This window comes from Anabrus simplex, chromosome 3 (genome assembly GCF_040414725.1).
Source record: "Anabrus simplex isolate iqAnaSimp1 chromosome 3, ASM4041472v1, whole genome shotgun sequence".
Lineage (NCBI taxonomy): Eukaryota > Metazoa > Arthropoda > Insecta > Orthoptera > Tettigoniidae > Anabrus > Anabrus simplex.
The window spans coordinates 96308369-96328209 of record NC_090267.1 but is presented as its reverse complement, the minus strand read 5'-3'; the positions used below and the strand labels follow the sequence as shown (position 1 = coordinate 96328209).

At 38.5% G+C, this 19841-nt stretch overlaps 1 protein-coding gene across 1 annotated transcript in view; it reads left to right on the top strand.

Annotated features, from left to right (window-relative positions):
* The window catches only part of p (WD40 repeat domain-containing protein pink), a 78004-nt gene that overhangs the window by 9268 nt on the left and 48895 nt on the right, over nt 1-19841 (top strand). Inside the window, exon 4 of the mRNA XM_067144163.2 lies at nt 665-904. Coding sequence (XP_067000264.2) covers nt 665-904 — 240 coding nt within the window. The remainder of the gene's footprint in view (nt 1-664; nt 905-19841) is intronic.

The following is a 19841-nucleotide window of genomic DNA, read 5'->3' as shown; positions in this document are numbered from 1 at the left end:
AACCGCCAAATATTTGATCTCTCACGCTTGACATGGGCTGATTTTCATGAGAATGATATATCCAGGCTGTAGTAGAAATTGCCGTCTACTAAATGGCATAAAAAAAAAAAAAAAGACCGAGCTCGATAGCTGCAGTCGCTTAAGTGCGGCCAGTATCCAGTTTTCGGGAGATAGTAGGTTTGAACCCCACTGTCGGCAGCCCTGAAAATGGTTTTCCGTGGTTTCCCATTTTCACACCAGGCAAATGCTGGGGCTGTACCTTAATTAAGGCCACGGCCGCTTCCTTCCAACTCCTAACCCTTTCCCGTCCCATCGTGTCCATAAGACCTATCTGTGTCGGTGCGACGTAAAGCAACTAGCAAAAAAAAAAAAAAAAAAAAAAAAAAAAAAAAAAAAAAAAAAAGATGAACACTGTTTTTGTAAATAACCCCTCACCTGTAATTTCTTATGTGGAGTAATTCAAACTGCATTTTGTAAAAATAAAAAATATCTGATGCATTGTTCTGCATTAAAGTTGAAAAATGTAATTTTGTGTGATAGAATTGAAATTGAGGTTTTGTGCATGAGACCAATGTACAAAACTATTTTGGGGTTGATATATTCCTTTTGTTTTTCTCATAAAAGCAATACTGATCACCACCATATATCATGTGTTTCAATTTAGGAGGGAGCTGTCACTCATGTTGCCATATCTCCAGATGAGAAGTTGTTTGGTTTTGCAACCATTAAAGGTGCTGTGTTTATTTTGGAGCGCAATGTTGGTCCAGGAGCTCGACTGGTCCAGACATCAAGCGAACACCTAGGGACTAATATTTCTGCTCTACAGTGGAATGGCCACAGCAGTGAACTGTATGTTGGAGATGATACTGGAAAAGTTTCGGTCATCAATATATCAGCCTTTGTGGTGAGTAATAGTAATTGCTATCACAGTTTATCCCTCTAAGATGTATGTTAATTAAGTGTTTTTGTTACGCTTGTACTTACGAGGGTTGGTGGATAAGTCATGGCAATTATCTTTTCTTTCTTTTTGTGTGAATGTGAGCGTAAATGGAAAATTTGAAATATACAAATGAAAGGACAATGCAGAGTATGTGGGTGAGGATTCATTTGAAAAACCCATAAACAATATTGTGTTACTCGTGTTTAAAATAGTAATGCTTTATTATGCACACATAGAGATCTGGCCAGCTAGGAAGACATCCGGTGAGGGGAAGTGTGCGAGTGAGAAAGCAGAGCCGTGGGAGCGAGAACGCTGACTTCCCCTTCTCGCTCAGTGTTGTGGCGACGTACAGTTGATCCGAAATATTTGTTATAACTGACATGTAACACTACGCAGATTTTCAGTTAGTGGAATTCCCTTCCAGCTGTAAATTACAGACATACCTAGCTGAAATGAATACATTTAGAAGTGTTACAGATGACAGATAGATTGAAGGAGTTAGAACATAATTTAACCTCTTATTACTGTAACTCTCAAAATCATTTCCGTGCATCAATTTGCGTAGTCCTTGTTTTTAAATTGTAATTTGATGTAAAATTAACTTTACGACGCTGTAGATGTACAGTGTAGAATATGGTTTGCTATAACACCAGGCTTCATAACCTGAGCCACGTCATGTAAAATAACTCGATGATAATAATAATAATAATAATAATAATAATAATAATAATCTACAAGAAAATTGAAAAACTCTCAGAAACTATGCAAAGAAGGAGGATAAATTTTTACGGTCATCTTCTCCTCAGAATGAACTCTATGATTAACCGAACAAATCTTCTTCCATAACGCAAAACAAAACCAAACTGGTTTAAGGAAACTGAAAAAGACATGGTAGAATTAAAAATTACAGAAACTTCACTATTCGGTCAAACAGCTAAAGTAATAACTAAAGAAGAAAACATAACGTTCCAAAACAAATCTACATTAAAAGCCAAATCTGTTATCTCGGAAGACGGGATGAAACGAAGATCAGAAAGAATGAAGAAATACTGGGCACTAAGAAAAGAACAACACACAGAGAAAGAATTGATTCAACATACCCCAAAGAGGGTGAAACGAAATAATAATAATAATAATAATAATAATAATAATAATAATAATAATGTCCGCCTCTGTGGTGTAGTGGTTAGCGTGATTAGCTGCCACCCCCGGAGGCCCGGGTTCGATTCCCGACTCTGTCACGAAATTTGAGAAGTGGTACGAGGGCTGGAATGGGGTCCACTCAGCCTCAGGAGGTCAACTGAGTAGAGGTGGGTTCGATTCCCACCTCAGCCATCCTGGAAGTGGTTTTCGGTGGTTTCCCACTTCTCCTCCAGGCAAATGCCGGGATGGTACCTAACTTAAGGCCACGGCTTATTCCTTCCCTCTTCCTTGTCTATCCCTTCCAATCTTCCCATCCCCCACCAAGGCCCCTGTTCAGCATAGCAGGGGAGGCCGCCTGGGCGAGGTACTGGTCATTCTCCCCAGTTGTATCCCCCGACCCAATGTCTCGCGCTCCAGGACACTACCCTTGAGGCGGTAGAGGTGGGATCCCTCGCTGAGTCCGTGAGAAAAACCGACCCTGGAGGGTAAGAAGATTAAGAAATAATAATAATAATAATAATAATAATAATAATAATAATAATAATAATAATAATAATAATAATAATAAGTACTTTTGCTTTAAGGCGAGAAAGCAGTGTTAGACTATTTGATCGTTTGTCCCTAGCTCCTTAATGCCAATATTTTGTTGCTTTCCTGCAAAATAAGAAATGTGACTTGACGATATGACATATATTGTACCCGCTCAAAGCCTGAGTCCCAACCAGCATTTATCTCAGGGAGTGTTATGGTCCGAATCCATCGCAACTAATACTCAATAAAAAAAAATATTTTGAGATATAAGATCTCAAACTAAATGTAAGGGCGCCATCCAATCAGTACTACAGGGTTGAACGGGACACTCTAATCTTTAACTTTAAGGCTCATCATAAAACACACAAATTATATATATATTCAGATCAAAGGGAAATTATGAAGGCTCCGTCCTAGGGATGGGGACGGATATTTAAACGGTCACCAAGGGTTTACTATTCTACAAGAACAAGAACCTGGAACTGTTTCCTTGCAAATGCTAAAGGAGCATTTTATTTAAGTAAACAAATGAAATTTTACACACAATCAAAATCTGTTGACCCTTGATTTGCCGGTAATTTGGCAAACTATTCCTGAAAAATGATTACATAATATTTATCACTTTTGACCACCCTTCCATTTGGGTGGTGGAACCGTTGATGTCTGAAGGTATCAGATTTACCTTTGTTAACACCATGACCATATTTGATCATGGACCAATTACCTGTTGGCTAAGTAGGCGCGATCACATGGACCATGTTATCGCCTCCACTTTGATTGAGATGAGACCAACCCGGGAAACTACAAACTCTCCCCGGGTTCCTAACCAAGATATGCTAATCGTTAGTTGAAGGAATACGACAAAGGGACTCTAACCTAATGGTCCAGATGTAGGGATTTGCCTTCATTGTACACATATTAATTTAACTTATTATTTACAACCAATTGACATTATTACGTTAATTCGCCAGCTGACTTCCCTAGTATCATCCATCATCAGCATCCGAAATAATAAGAAAAATAAATAAAATAAAAAAATATTTTATTAAATAATAATATTATTATTATTATTATTATTATTATTATTATTATTATTATTATTATTATTATTATGTTTTGTGGAGATCATGATTATCGTAACCCGTAATCATCCTCGGAATAATATTTCAACTTTTCGCGATTTTTATTTTCATCTGAAATAAATAAAAGTAGCTTCTTTGATTATTCTTCTTCTCCTTCTTCAAATATTCTCATTATTATTATTATTATTATTATTATTATTATTATTATTATTATTATTATTATTAGTTAAAAATCTCAAATTTTTCATTTCAACTCCCAACATCATTATTATGTCCAAAATATTAAAAAAAGTAAATTCTTCTTAAAAAAAAGTAGTTTTTTAATTATTATTAATTTAAAAAAAATTAATTTCGCCTGTTACACGGTAGTCCACTCTTAATATGTTTAACGCATAACTCCTTTTACAATTCCGATTTATTTTGGCACTAATCAATACAGATATGATTTACTTGGAATATTATTATTATTGTTAATAGTATTATTATTCTTTCGAGAATCTTTATTTTTATTCCCCATCTTTATAATTTAGTCACATACGTTCTCTCCCAAACAGAAATCACCAAGATCCGAATTCAAGTCGGTCGGGACATAATAGTGTTCGAACCCACAACCTTATTTTCGTACTGTCGTTAATTCATGGAGACCATATGCTCCTAAGACAATTCTCAAATCCCCTAACACCTCGCAGTTGGGCAAATACCTCCAATCTCTGCAAGTGTTAAATTATTCCTTCCTTTTCCATTTTGAAGTCCATTTATCCATTGGAACTCTTCAAAACATTTTCACAAATTAACCCTCGGTGTGTGGACTCTATTCTGCCACTCAATACACCGGTATATAAATACAACCTCTATGTGGGCCTTAAGATCCATCTATTTCTTCATCAACATCAGTACAATTCATTTTCATTTCGGGCCGGATTTCTGTCCCACAAACTCCAAATCTCAATTTTTGGCTCAAATCACTCTGGGCCTCAAACATAGCGTGACCATATTATAAAAGTACCTATCTCGTTTCTACCAAATTATTTATGATTATTATGGAGTCCAAAAATGTTAAATCAACAATTAGTGTTAAAACCGGATTCACTGCAAAAATTATAATTATTCACGGCACATGTGATCTCCACATTTAAATTACTTTAATTTGCAATCATTCTATCCAACTAGGCCCGTGCCTTTATTCTCAAAGATTATTATTAAACACGCCTTTACACGTTACCAAATTTTAATGTACTACTTTGACACTTGTACAGATTATTATTATTTTGTCCACTGGCGAACTTCGCGATATTTACAAACAAATCAATGGACTTCATTCCGTCCCACAACAATTTAAATCTCTTGGCAATCCTACCTCTGGATTATCTTAACAACATGCCTTAATATCTATAAAAGTTCCGATAACGGAAAACCACTTTGGAAGCACTTCTAAATGAATATTAACATTATCTTTACGTGAAACGTGCTCCATATAATATCAAACAACTCAAGCACTTGAATGAACAACTCAACCCTACCATACTCTACTTAATAATCAAAATTATGATGAGTGCTCGATCTAATCATGTACATATTAATTTGTCCCTTTGTCTATCTATCTTTGAATTTATACGAGCCGAAAACGGCTCGTTTCACAATCAAGTTACCATGATAAAATAATATGATTTCCTCCCCCTAACGATAGCAATCTACAAATATGTTAAAAGGCTACTTATCTCTGCCATTGTAGTCTGCTAAAACCGGACGAGAAGCCATAGCCCCTCCGGTTTTTAGCAATGCATTCCACTGGTATTCATGCCAGCTTGAAGAATTAATCCTTGACCCTTTTCAACTTTACACATTTTGAATAGAAACAAATAAATTAACTGTTGCACTTTGGAATAATTTCCACCCTAAATTCTACTCACAAATTTTACACTCTCGGCCTTGTATCTAGCCCACTTAATGTAGATATACATTCTTCATTCCTTTCCCGGACACTAGGAACATGGGATACCTCGGGATCCCCTTTACAACGGCCCGTGCGCGCACTTGAATTTCCCGTCCCACGTTCGTGTAACTGACCAGGTATCAGTTTAGAATCGACTGTTTACTAGGTGACATAAACACTCGTGACCGTTCTCACGTAACGCACTTCCTAATCTGTTGGTAGAATCTCACACGCCGTAAGTTATGCTTTACTGAGTCCTGTCTATTTGAAACACTTCATACTAGTATACTGCTCAAGACTGTAATATGAGCTACATCACGTCATGAATCACTGTACTATGTAACAGTATAATACTTCGAACCCTACTCCACGAGTAAGTACACACTCGCACCCCTGGCGTAATCACGGCTCGAACAAAATATCAGAAGTTGTCACGCACCCCAGGCGTGGTATCTGCTCGAACGCTTTGTCAAAAGTAGTTACGCACCACTGGCGTGGTGACCGCCCGAACACTTTGTCAGAAGTAGTTACGCACCCCTGGCGTGGTATCCGCCCGAACACTTTGTCAGAAGTAGTTACGCACCACTGGCGTGGTGACCGCCCGAACACTTTGTCAGAAGTAGTTACGCACCACTGGTGTGGTGACCGCCCGAACACTTTGTCAGAAGTAGTTACTCACCACTGGCATTGTGACCGCCCGAACACTTTGTCAGAAGTAGTTACGCACCACTGGCGTAATCACGGCTCGAACGCTTTGTCAAAAGTAGTTACGCACCACTGGCGTGGTGACCGCCCGAACACTTTGTCAGAAGTAGTTACGCACCCCTGGCGTGGTATCCGCCCGAACAGTTTGTCAGAAGTAGTTACCAGTCCTTGTCCACGACCTCATATTTATACTTGTATCCCCTCTCTTCCGAGTTCAACGGAGTTCATCTTGGGACGCACAGTCCCGATATCTTCATACGACACTTTGCGGTTTGGCCCGTGGCTTTAATATATGATCCAATGATGTAATTATGTTCTCAAATGCTCTATACCAATTCTCAACTATTATCGTTCGCTATTAATGGATATATTCGCGAATTTAGCTGCCGTATCCCGGCTCGGGATTTCGCGCTCTTTTGTGGCTTCCTTTGCCTTCAGCCAATCAACGAATAGCATCTATGAATTCTCAGAATTACACCGTGCAATCTCCCGCAATTATTAACTTTTTATCAGTTTTATGGTATAGTAAGGCTCCTAAATTCCACTTTATTCTGAATCGATACTTCACTTCCTTCGATCAGTTTAATCCACGGAGTTAGCCTCGCTAGTGCTTCTTACAATACGAAGTTGTCGTTTTGCTTTGGTCAAGTGAATTTTTCCATTGGTCCACCTAAACCACGTGACCGGGAAGGCTCATAATTTTTTCTTTCAGTGCCAACCCCACGTTCAACTCCCGCTAGTTACATGGAGATACCCCTACGTCATTTCTCAGAAATTTGCACCCGGCTCTCTGCGCTCTTTCCACTACATAGACTGCCCCGGGCTATGAAAACCTTCCGCAACTAGTCAACAACTCATGCCTTTCTATTTCCCCCTCGTCACGATTTCTGAGAATTCTAATTCTGCTGTTCATTGTTTTGGTTAATCTCAGTGGAGACAATATTCTGTGCATGTTTCACCATACCATCTCGGCCTGGCCTGTTCTTACTGTATGTACAGTAAGATCTTCTTGCTTCTGAAAATGAAATATATATTCCCCAATAATTCATCATAATTATAATTGCATGATGCTTATCACACTCCCACCAGGGCGCAATATAATTACATAATTGTTCTCAGGTACAGAAACAAAATATAATTCATAAAAGGAAACACCATAAAGGGTCTACATAATTTATGCTGAGTAACAACGTATGTATACGAAGATAACTTAAATGGCACTAGAAATAATAAGTAATAAAATAATGACCCTATAATTATTTACAAAAAGAGCACATTCTTGTTTTATTTTGTCCACTACATCTCTTCAATTCCACTGAGTCCTCCGTCATCACTTCTGTCGTCCTCACCGGATGACGTGTCGTCGGCTCCCAGCTGGATCGCAAAGGACTCCATAATGTCTTCAAAATGTTCCCCAACCCTTATGTTCCAGTCTTCGGCGGATATTGACACGAATTTCTGTCTAGTGAGTTTCTCTACGTCGTCAATAGTGAAGGTGACGTTGTGAGAAGCTACCCAGTTCTTCACTTTTGTCCACATTATTTCAGTACTGTTTAATTCAGGGTGAAATGGGGGCAGTCAAATTACCGAGTGTCCGTACTGTTCCATGAGTTCATCTAGGACGTAGGTTTTGTGTGCCGGCTTGTGCAATTTGATAAGCTCATAAAGCTCGTGTTTGTACATTGTTTCACGGTGTGGAATGTTCCTATTCACTAGCCAGGAGATCATCACTTTAAGTGAGCTGGAGGTTGGAGCACTATCTACTTCCTTGTTGTGATATGACACATAGTCAATTACGAGAACACTTTGAGGTGGAAGTTATCTTTCATATCTTTCATTCTCTTAAAAAAGCCACTATTCATGTCATCGTGGTAGTCGCCACTCTTGCTGCCGGACTTCCAGATTAGCAGACAGTTCTCGATGAAACCCATTTCACCGCCAGCATGTACAACTATCCTCCGCCCGATACTGGGCATTCTTTAATAAACAAACCTTTCATATTTTATGTCATGTTTTTCCATTAGGATGCTCTTGTTAGTGTTAGGTTTTTTTTTTTCTGATGATATCCTAATGATCAAAGAATTCGCTAGACACTAGTATTGGATCATTTGAACTTTAAGTCTTTACCTAACTTTGCACGAATTTTTGCAACTGTAGGTAAAAATTTTTCATTTAAATAAAAATTGCTAACAATACGACGTACGGCACCTTCGTCAAAGTCGTCCAAAACAGTAATATTCTTTGTGCGCATTCTGTTTTTGTTTGGTGTTTCAAACAGACTATCCATAGGTTTTCCTAATTCTTTCGTTTTTCGCTCTTAATCTGTACCAAAGAACTTTCTGACACTCCAACAGCTGTTGCTACTCTTTCCTTCACTTTTTTTTTACAATCTATCACGAACTTTTCTTCCATTGCATCTCTTTCCATAAAGCCTATAACGTTCAAGATTGCTGCACGAGTCTGACTCTTTAGCACCTTACGATGCACGCTACTTTTAATGCCTTCCATACTGTCGCAGATAGGCCTAACGTACACCACCACTAACCACAGTTACTACTCAACGGGAAATTAGAAAGCAGAGCGCGGCAGCTGAGTGTAAACTTATGCACTGAACTGTCCTTGTAGCAGGAGCTTTGTTAGGAGGGGATACACTACGCGAGATAATTCAAAGTGCGCATGCGCTCCCAGATGTCTTCCTAGCTGGCCCGATCTGTACCCATTCTGAAAACTTTCAGAGTAGTCCCCCACAGCATAGTCCACAACATGTTACAAATGATATGGGAGATGCCAAAAACCATCTGCTTAACAGTGTGTGAATTGGGTCATCTATTGTAGTATTGTAGTAGGCCTATAGTTTTTTAATGTCCTTTTTAAGTTCCAAACCATTTACCACATAATGGTTCCTTTACTTTCGGTATCAGGTCACAATCTCTCAGAGAAATTTCTAGAAAGTATTGTGATTTCTTCAATACATCCCATACCCAGCACTCCAGTAGCCACTGTACACACTCTGCCTCAATGAGGTCTTGCATTGTCATGGATAATGACTGAATTGTTCAGAAGCTCAGGATGTTTCTCCTTAATGGTACAACATCAGCAGGAATTTCCTGTGGTACAGCGCTGTCACTGTACTGACATATGGAACGAAGTGACACACAATCAACCTGCACCCCCCTCCCGACATCATATTCAACAATTACCATCAACTTCAATTTTGATAAAACTTCTGTCTTTGCAGTGATCCTGGATGTCGGCGCTCTAATTCATACGCTCTGGCCCAAAATTCATCGATGCAACTTCACGCAGGTGAAGATTGTTCCACAAAATCTTGCTGATTGTTCATTTCTTGTTCCTGCTTTCTCTAACTTGAGCAGTGTCCATCGTACCTTGGTCTCCATCAAATGGTCAATTGCTGCATGTAATAAATCAGTCTGCACACTCATAAGTTGTTCTGGCTACTGCCAGTCACCGATTGCTTTGTGTCCTCGCTGAAACACTGCGGCCCACATCGCAACCCTTTTTGTATGGAAGAACATTTACTTACTGTACTCTTAACAGCTTGTACCAACTCCTTATGGCATTCAAATTGAGTCACATACGTTCTGCATGGTGTTCAGTTCAAAACTGATCACTTTCTTTGTATGAAAATCTACAGCCTGTTTTCCAGTCATTTGACCGGGTCGGGGATGGAATGAATGAAGACCCCATCTTGCGGCGAGGATAGAAATTGTGCTGGCTGCTGAGGCCTGTCACACTCCTCTGGGGCAATGATTAATGACTGACAGATGAAATGAAATGATACTGGAGAGTATTGCTGGAATGAAAGATGACAGGGAAAACCGGAGTACCCAGAGAAAAACCTGTCCCACCTCCGCTTTGTCCAGCACAAGTCTCACATGGAGTGACTGGGATTTGAACCACAGAATCCAGCGGTGAGAGGCCGACGTGCTGCCGCCTCAGCCACGGAGGCTCCACTTTCTTTGTACTAACTGTAAATCACAGAGCTATCTGGTGATGTAGACACATACTATAGATGGCAGGTTTTCTTGAGACATACGGCATCTAGTAATAGAATTGTGTAACTTCAGATAAAAAGGTAATTGGTATGAATTCTGGCCCAACCTCTGTATTAATGTTTTGCAGACCCTCACCTCTCTTATAACAATTAAGGCTCTCATGGCCGGCATTACAAATCATGTCATTGTTTTCCGGGCTTGTAGGCCATGGTCCAGGAGCATGTGATGGTCCTGACGTTTCACTGAAGACTGCGCTCGGCATTATCAAGGGTTCCGACTGACTTTGATAGCAGCGAAGCTCACAGTGGAATGATGTTGCAATTCCACCTCATTATAAAGTGCAGGCTACGATGCGCTACTCGCCTATTGGTCTGACATGTTGGAGGGGCGGTTGAGGACCCCAATGTACGTCGACCTTCCTTGGCAGAGACAGGCAGCTGATCACCCATTGCTTTTTCTGGTCTGCCATGGCCATCGTGACCTCCAAGATTTAAGGCTTTCAGGACTGGAAACCAGGTTTTGTTTACCTGTTCAGATTCTTCCTTCTCGTTGAAGCTGGTGGTGTTCTTCAGGATTTCAATGACTTCCCTTTGTAGCTGGGTGTGATAAGATACAGTGGTTGACAGCAGGGAGTGTTCAGTGACTGATGATCTGTCTGCTTGTTCCAGCCGGCTATGTCTGTTATGCTCTTTCAGTCATGTGGCAAAGCTGCATTTTGTAGTGTCTATGTACACTTGGCCGTAGCTGCATGGAATCTTGTAGACACCTGCTGTGGAAAGTGCTGTGGCACTTGTCTTTACCAGACCTAAGTAGTTCCTGGATTTTCTTTCTTGGCCTATATATGGGACTCCAGTAGTCTCTCTATTCTGTCAGTTGTCTTCCCAATACATGGCAGAAAGGCTTTAGCTGCTGGCCGCTTCTTTCTCCCTCCCTCTCTCTCTCTCTCTCTCTCTTTCTTTCCCATACTCCGCATTGTTTTCTGTTATAAAATAGCAAAATTAAAAAAAGGTATTCCAACTTTGTACATATTTTATTCCTAATTTCTTTTTGTAATTCAGCCATAAAATATATTACATCTGGATATTAATAATGGAAAGGAACAAACAAGTGATGAATCAAGTTTTATAAAGATAGGAACATGAAAAAGAACACATTAGAGGATAAACACAGTGACAGATCAGTGGGAGAAGAAGGAACTACAGAAAGAGGAGACAAAGATGAACATTGAAAACACAAATGGACAAGGATAATATTCACATTTTCATACTCTGCCGTCTTTATGTCCATAGCCTCTCTCCTAATCATTCCTAGTTCTTTGCCAGTATCCATTTCTTCCCAGTCCTTGATGAAGTTTGTTTCTCTCTCCACCTTCGTCAGGAGGGTGAGCATGCAAGGGGGCTAAGAAGAACTGGGATTAATGAGGAGAGAGCTTCTCTTTGTATGTAAAGAGCATGAATTTTACATTCAAATCCAGGTTCAAATGCTTACGTTCTTATCCCCAGTATTCTTAATCTGAAAATACATATGCAGCAAAACAAACAACACGGAAATATTATTAGTTATGTTGGTACAGTATGTATTAAAAATGTGTAGGCCTACCATGTGTTCAAAATGTGTACCATCACGTGCCACACATTGTTCATAATGTTTGTGAAGACTATTGAAAATAATGAACAAAGGTTGCTGTAAGGACACAAAAAGAAATAATTGAGAATACAGTATTTGTAGGTGGTCAAATTTCTTGAAAACTGATTCTCTTTCAACATGCCCCATATGTAGACATATGGACCATGAGATCCAGGGAGCAAGAAGAGTCCGGAATTGGAGTTCCATGAGAAATTAGGCGATCTCCAAAGTGTTGTTGCAAAAGGGTCTGGGGCTCCTCCGCTTTGGGGACTATTAACACCTGCAGGAGAATTCGTCCATGATTCTCTTTTGTAGCAATGATTCTTGGGCACCCTATTGTCCCCTTTTGTTGACATAATACTGATCTCATATGATGGAACTTATTAATGACAGCTAACGTTGTTCTGTTATTTGGTGCCTCCTTATTAAATTGGTCTTTGTACTGTTCTTGAATGTAAGCAAACTTGGCTCGCTTTGGTGCCCCATTCTGTTTGACCGGAAATAATGTTCCATGATAAAACACCTTATCTCTGTTGCAAGAAATATAATTGCAGAAATTAACACAACCCTGAATTAATATATCAGACACTTATATACAATAAATAAATATGTAGTTTCTATGGAAATGCGGACAAAAGGTTAGCAATAATTTCATTGTTTGTTTGTTTTGCCATATACCATAGATATATTAAGTATAGGTACTGAAGATATTAGCTTTTTAAGGACGGATATTGGTTTCAGATTGTTTAGTAAAATTCTTCTGTTTGAAGAATCACAGTTATAATGTGGCAAGTTGAAAAGAACATTGAGTGGCTAGTCCTGTGAATGCTACTTCCATGCAGGTGTATGGGAGAGTGCTTGGGCTGTAGGGAAAGAGAAGTAAATTACACTGCGTGTTAGGGACATAGATTTTACATATCACTTGTTTTAAAATTGAAGTTAAAGTTCTTGTCAATGTATTTCTTATAATTTCACTTCAATACGGAACAGAAATTAAATTTATAGCTTATAATGAAGTTCAAGAAAACACAATTACCTTCATTTAACATTTTACTTCGTACAACGGATCTATTCTTCACACCACTCATTTTGTGCTATTATATGCCTTCTTCCTAATTTCTTATAAAGCTTACCAATTTTCGTCCATGATGGTTTGATCAAAACCAGAATCAGTATTGCAAGAGGTGTGTTGCTAAAGTTAAAACATTTGTGTACAACCATGATTTCCAATTTGAGACTTATTGATGTGTCGTGAAGTGTTATGTGTTACTGGTGATACTTTACAGTGTCAAAAGATGGGCACTATAGCAAGAGTACAAATGAGCACAGAATATTTAGAGACTCACCAGAAAATCTATAGGCCCAATATTCTTACCTGATGTACTGTTTATAGCGAGGCTGGTGTGATATCTTGAGAAATCAGGTTTGATTGGGTTCTGTTGCACCAAAGGTGGTGACAGATGGTCCATTCATACTAATAGTCATTAAATTATTATTTCAAATAGTACCATACGTTTGAGATAGATTTTATTTGATTCATACAACTGAAATCTTTCATTTTCACCCAAAGAAGGATAAAATATTTCTCTGATGTGACATACTGCTGGTAACTGAAACAAACTCATTATATACCGGTATAATTTCTTAAACAGAAGTCTCAAATGTCAGATAACTATACAGGTGATGCAGTGTCGCCTGCTTGTTTATTTCAGTATGTGCTTGCTGATGAATCTAGATTCCTGGTGAGAAAAAGAATGTATGCATCTGGTCGTACATGTTTATCAGGAGGTTCAGGTCCAACTTGGAGAGTTATAACTATGTACAGTAATTGACATCGCAAAATAGTACAAAGTTTAAAAAATTCAAAACCTTCATTGTAGAATGTAACTTTTTTGATGATTTTCTTTTAAATACTGTCACCCTTGTTACAGGAACCTTAGGGACCCATGGAATTAATTTAGATACCAGGGTGTGTGGGCATCCACTTATTTGCACCCCAGCACTGTAGTCATCATCATTGAACCAACTGCAGGATTTTGAAATCCGGATATATTGCAGAATGCTGAAGAACGTATGGTAGACCGAAGTACCAATGAGGAGGTAATCCATCAAGCCTGGAAAATCATACAGAGTCCTAACTGTTGTAAAAATGTTGGAACGCAGTCTGTTTCGGTCACATCTTTCAAAATGACAATTGCAGCCTTATATAACTGATTGTAGAAGGCAAGATAAAAGGGAAAATCTGTGTGTGGTACTTCTCGCACTGGTTCACCATTCACTGTAGCAACTCTGATACCTGAGTACAAAATAGGAATAATTTCTTCATCATGGTTGCTAACCTTCTCTGAGGGCAAGGAGGAAGATTATTATATTTTAATGTTGCGTCCGTGAAACGGCACTATGTTGTAACCCTTAATTTAAACAAAATTGACATTTTGCCATTTTCAGGCTTCTGGATTATGTTTTCAGCTTCAATAAAAATGTCATATCCCTCTGATAAATATCTATTTTATTTTCATGGAAAACAGTGATTTTTTTCAGTGAGTGACAAAATTTTGTATTCCACACTGTTAGGGTTATGACATTTTGGTTTCAGCATAATATTATTCATAGCCGCAATGGCATAATGTTATATCCCACAGATATGAGGGTTACGACAAAATTGCAGGTAGGCATTTTGTTTGTTTACGTAGGTATTTTGTAGTAAGCCATTCGTTGTGTTCACATGTGAAAGTAAGTGTGCCTCTAGTTGTAGTTAATCCGTGTGAAAATATTGTGAGACACTGGTAAGAGCTTCATTTCTTAATTTTCTCGTAGTTATAAGCGGTAGGCTTATTTCATCCGTCCATGTAAATACGACTGTTACGAGCATATCCTCAAATGAGCTAGAATGTTTGTGGGCATTCTTTATTTTTCTCTCTGTTATCCATTCCTAAAAACTTTAGGCCTACGAATCAAGCACAGCAGATAAAGGGGAATGTGCAGTATTACTAGAATTATTGCTATTATTTACAGTTTGTTCTGCAACAGTAACAATCACTTCATTCATTTCGTTAGAGGAATCAAGTACTGGAATGTCACTCATCTGAATTAAATCAAGCAGCTCCCTATCTTCTGCTTCCAGAACATAAACATGATCTTCTGGATATGATATTGTATTGTATTACTGCTACTAGCCAAACCATCATTTATAATGCTTGAAGACCTCGAGAAAGTACCGGTTCATTTGCCCATTATAAATGATGGTTTGGCTAGTAGCAGTAATACAATATCATATCCAGAAGATCATGTTTATGTTCTGGAAGTAGATGATAGGGAGCTGCTTCATTTAATTCAGATGAGTGACATTCCAGTACTTGATTTCTCTAACAAAATGAAGTGATTGTTACTGTTGCAGAACAAACTGTAAATAATTGTAGTAATTCTAGCACTACTGCACATTCCCCTTTAGCTGCTGATATTGCAGGGACATTCTTGGAATTGGAATAACCTAGGGAAGAAGAAAATTCTGCTACAAACACCAACATTTCTGTCATAACTGCTAACCCAGATGCTTCAGATATGCCTTCTGATACAGGCATGTGATACTTCTTTAAAGCAAAAGAGGGGTAATAGTAAGTGCTGGAGTCGAAATTTAAATAAAAGGCTACTCAAGGAGAGGAAGAGATACATAGGTTATAGGATTAAAGAATCAAGTTGTACAGGACCAACCCAGAAATGAATCAAGTTAGGAGATAGATGTAACTCTGAATCATGTACAAAATATGCAGAACGAAAATGTGATGACATTTCTAAGGAAACGAAAATGTGATGACATTTCTGAGGAAGAGCGAAATGATATATTTCAAGAATTTTGGTCAATAATGCCGTGGGAGCAGCGAAAGGTATTTGTTGCAAACAACGTTAAGAAATTAGTACCAAAGCGGCGATGCACACCTGAAGAAGAATCTTGGAGAAGTGTTATCTTCCTTTTTTAAATTAAAGAATGGTACTCAGGAACCTGTCTGCAAGAAGATGTTCCTCTCTACGTTGGGGTTAGGAGAACGTTGTGTGAGAGATTGGGTGAATAAAAGTTCAGCAGGGATATATGCTTCAGATGAAGTCTCGGTGAAGAACAGGAAGAGTAACAGACCTACAGCCCATAAAGAGCAACTGGAGCAATTATATAAATTCTTGAACGATGTGCCAAAACTTCCTTCGCATTACAATAGGAGTAATACAAAATTATTTCTCGAACAGAGTATAGATTCCTTGGCCCAACTGTATGATTTGTACAGCAAGAAAATACAACATGATAATGGAACTCCAGTAAGCAGAATTAAATTTTCATCCGTATTCCATGAAAAGAATCTGTCCTTACATGAACTGAAAAAAGACCAGTGTGACATGTATGCTGAACACGTGATAGGTAACCTTTCTGAAGAAGACTGGATCCAGCACAAAATTAGAAACGATAGAGCACAGAAGGAAAAGGAAGATAATGAAACTCTTGCTGCATAGAAACAGTGCACTGTAATTACCATGGATTTAGAGGCAGTGAAGGTTGCACCATGTATCCAGGCTAGGGCTTTCTATTATAAAGCGAAATTAACAATTAACATGCCATAACTTCACAGTTTTAAACCTAACTACGCATCACTGTGTGTGATATTGGTTCAGCGAAATCGATACTGATTTGTCAGCATCAATGTTTGCAACTATGATTATTGATTACCTCAAATGCCACTGTGCATAATCATATACAGTGATGGGTGCACGTATCAAAACAGGAACAGTATTTTAGCAAATGCTTTGCTAGACCATGCCATCAAAAATGGGGAGACAATAATGCAAAATTTCCTGGAAAGGGGGCACATGCAAATGGAATGCGATTCAGTCCACAGCACAATAGAACGAAAACTGAAGAAAAGACCAATCCTTCTGTCCAGCAATTACATTACCATCATGCAAGAAGCAAGGAAGAAACCTTTCCCTTATGAGGCCAAATGGATAAACTTTGATGCTTTCACTGATTGTTCACAGCAGCCCCTGCACAGGTAAACAAAAATAGCCTTGGCAAATTTAAACAGTGTGATTGTATGGATTGAACACTTACTAATAAATGTCTAATATTGCCATTTGTTTGCATTCTTTTTACAAGTTTCTTAGCATAAGGCCTGGGCAGAGAAAGGTAACAGACATCAGATGACTCAAATATAGCCCAAATGGAGATATTAAGGGCAGAGTTTTGACGAAGACTAACAACTACTGCCCCACTGGCATAAAGAAGTGAAAACGCCAGTGAAATAGCATTCACTTCACACCAAACTATGGAAAATTTCTTGAAGTATTTACCTGAAGCAGTTGAAATCACATCTTCCAAAAGACTGCCGTGCCTTCTACGATTCACTCCCCCATGATTAAGTGTAGTGATTGACTTAAAAGTACTGGTATTGTGTAGAGTATGTTTTAAAAATGTTTCTGCATCTGCTGTGTAGAGAAAACTCTTACAATGAGCACTTTCCTTAAGCAGCAGTGCGAAATCTGTAATTTCTGAGGTTGTAGGTATATTTGTACTTTGTGTTATTTTGCTAGTTAATCAATGAATAGTCTACTTACTGAACACTAATTATCATATTTGAAAGGAACACTGATTATTGACTATGGTTAAATAATATTATATTCACATAGTAACCTTGAAAGTGTCTTAGATACAGTACATTAGTTCATGTTCAATAAAATAGACTTTTATTATTTATCCACTTCATTTTATGCAGTATGTGTTTAGAATATTTGATCATTATCTGTTATTAGCTATTATATTTTGTGCAACGTGCAAAACGTAGTAACCCACATTCTGTACAAATTGATTAAAAATGTTATAACCCACGTATGTTCAAGAAAAATGTAAAAAATTACATTTGGGCATTGTAGCATTCAAACTAGACTAAAATGAATCAATATAACACTTCCATAATATATTTAGGATGTACTATTGAAATCCTGCAATGTTTTTTGTGTCCCCTATAAAATTGAACTATTGTAGGATACGATGTATTGCCGTTTCATACAGAGTCCTAACTGTTGTAAAATGTTGGAACGCAGTCTGTTTCGGTCACATCTTTCAAAATGACAAATGCAGCCCTATATAACTGCATACCTGCCAAGTATTCCGGTTTTTCCGTAAAATGTATGGATTTTGAGTGTGTTTTACGGTTGTACGGGTGAACAACGTTATTGTACGGATTTTGAATATCCACGCTTGGTTTCGCTTTCTGGCTGTAGTTTGTCTTGACGAGATGCAGTGTTTGAAATTCGACCGGTAAATGTATCGATAATCACATTATCGATTATCACCGTGGTTTTGTCAACTGTTCTATCTCAACTGTTACTTCATTCAGTGAGATGTTCCCAAACAAGTAGCAGGCTGTGATTTTGAAGAAAAATCAGTGAAAAGTAGCAGGCTGTGAATTTATATAAAACAACTTTAGTAACTGCGTTGTGCTTCGTAGCAGCTGAAAGGCTTTGTTTGTGTGCGTGTGTGACATTGGCGGTAGTTCTGAAACTCGTAGAATTGTGTGACGAATTTCTAAGCTATTTATTATTTTTAGTGGTGTTCGTAATGAATTTAACTAAGAAACGATATTATCAGTCTTTTTGGGAGGCATATTCTGCTTAATTTCCTTGTTTTATATGATCATGGAAAGTGTTCCCAGTGTTAAGTGAAAACAGATGAGCACTCATCAAGATGTAACTTTGGGTATTTAATTTCAGGGGTGATCATAACATACACAGTAAATCCTCGATGCATCGTTTTTCGGGGGGGGGGGCAGGTTTCAGAAAATGACGACGGATGCGGGAAAACTAAATGCGGGCAACATAAAAAATAGGGGAAAAGCAAAATAATAAAATACGGTACTGTATTGGGACATTTTTTGTTATGTAAATATATTATTATTATTATTATTATTATTATTATAAAAACAATAATGGCGCATGGCTTCCGGAGCCGGGTGCAGGGCTTTCGAGTTGACGTGTGATAGGCGATCTGCGCGCATAGGAAATTGCGGCCCTACCTAAGTTGAATTCTAATGTTTAATTCGGCAAACAGCCCCCGAACCGTTGGAATTAACCAAGGGAATTTAAAATCCTCGACTCAATCGAGACCTCTTGAACCAAAGGCCAACATGTGCTAACCGTTCAGCTCATACTATACTTACCGGTATCAATATGATGCAACCATGATGTAGGCTTATGAGATGAAAATAAAAAGCGTGACTTTGAAGCCGTTTGTTTCACATTTCGTAATAATTGAAAATCTTTAAGGTCAGTTCTTTTATTGCAAATTAAAGGTATACATGGATATTACGGCAATAACCTATATTTAGGAAAAGATTCCGTAGACCCTTTGCAAACGATAGGTTAGATACCCAACACGGCACGGCTCCCGCAGCTCAGCTCAGACGATGTCACAGGGGTTAGAAATTCAATCCGGCGCGTCTCGAACGATGTCACAGCGGGTTGTGCGACGCTGCCAACTTAGGAACTAGTTACAAGACTAGGCTTTGAGAAAAGATTATTGATCTGGCTTGGTTAGGTCTGGCTTCTAATGAGACTATTGGGCAGAGGGCAACAAAGCGGTCAGCAGGCCTCTAGCATCCCTCACACTCCACAAGGTGCGACGCGATTAATCACCCTGTGACTAATTAAAATGTATCTGGTGCACTGCGCGATTCTCTCTTATTTTTAACGAAGTTGGCAGCCATAGCCAGCCTATACCAACACAGAAAATGGTGGCAAATTTGAGTTTTACCCTGTCTACGTTTTAATTCTTGTAAACAAGAATACTTCTAGGGGTCAGTTAGCAGGCCGAGGAGAAGCGTTGG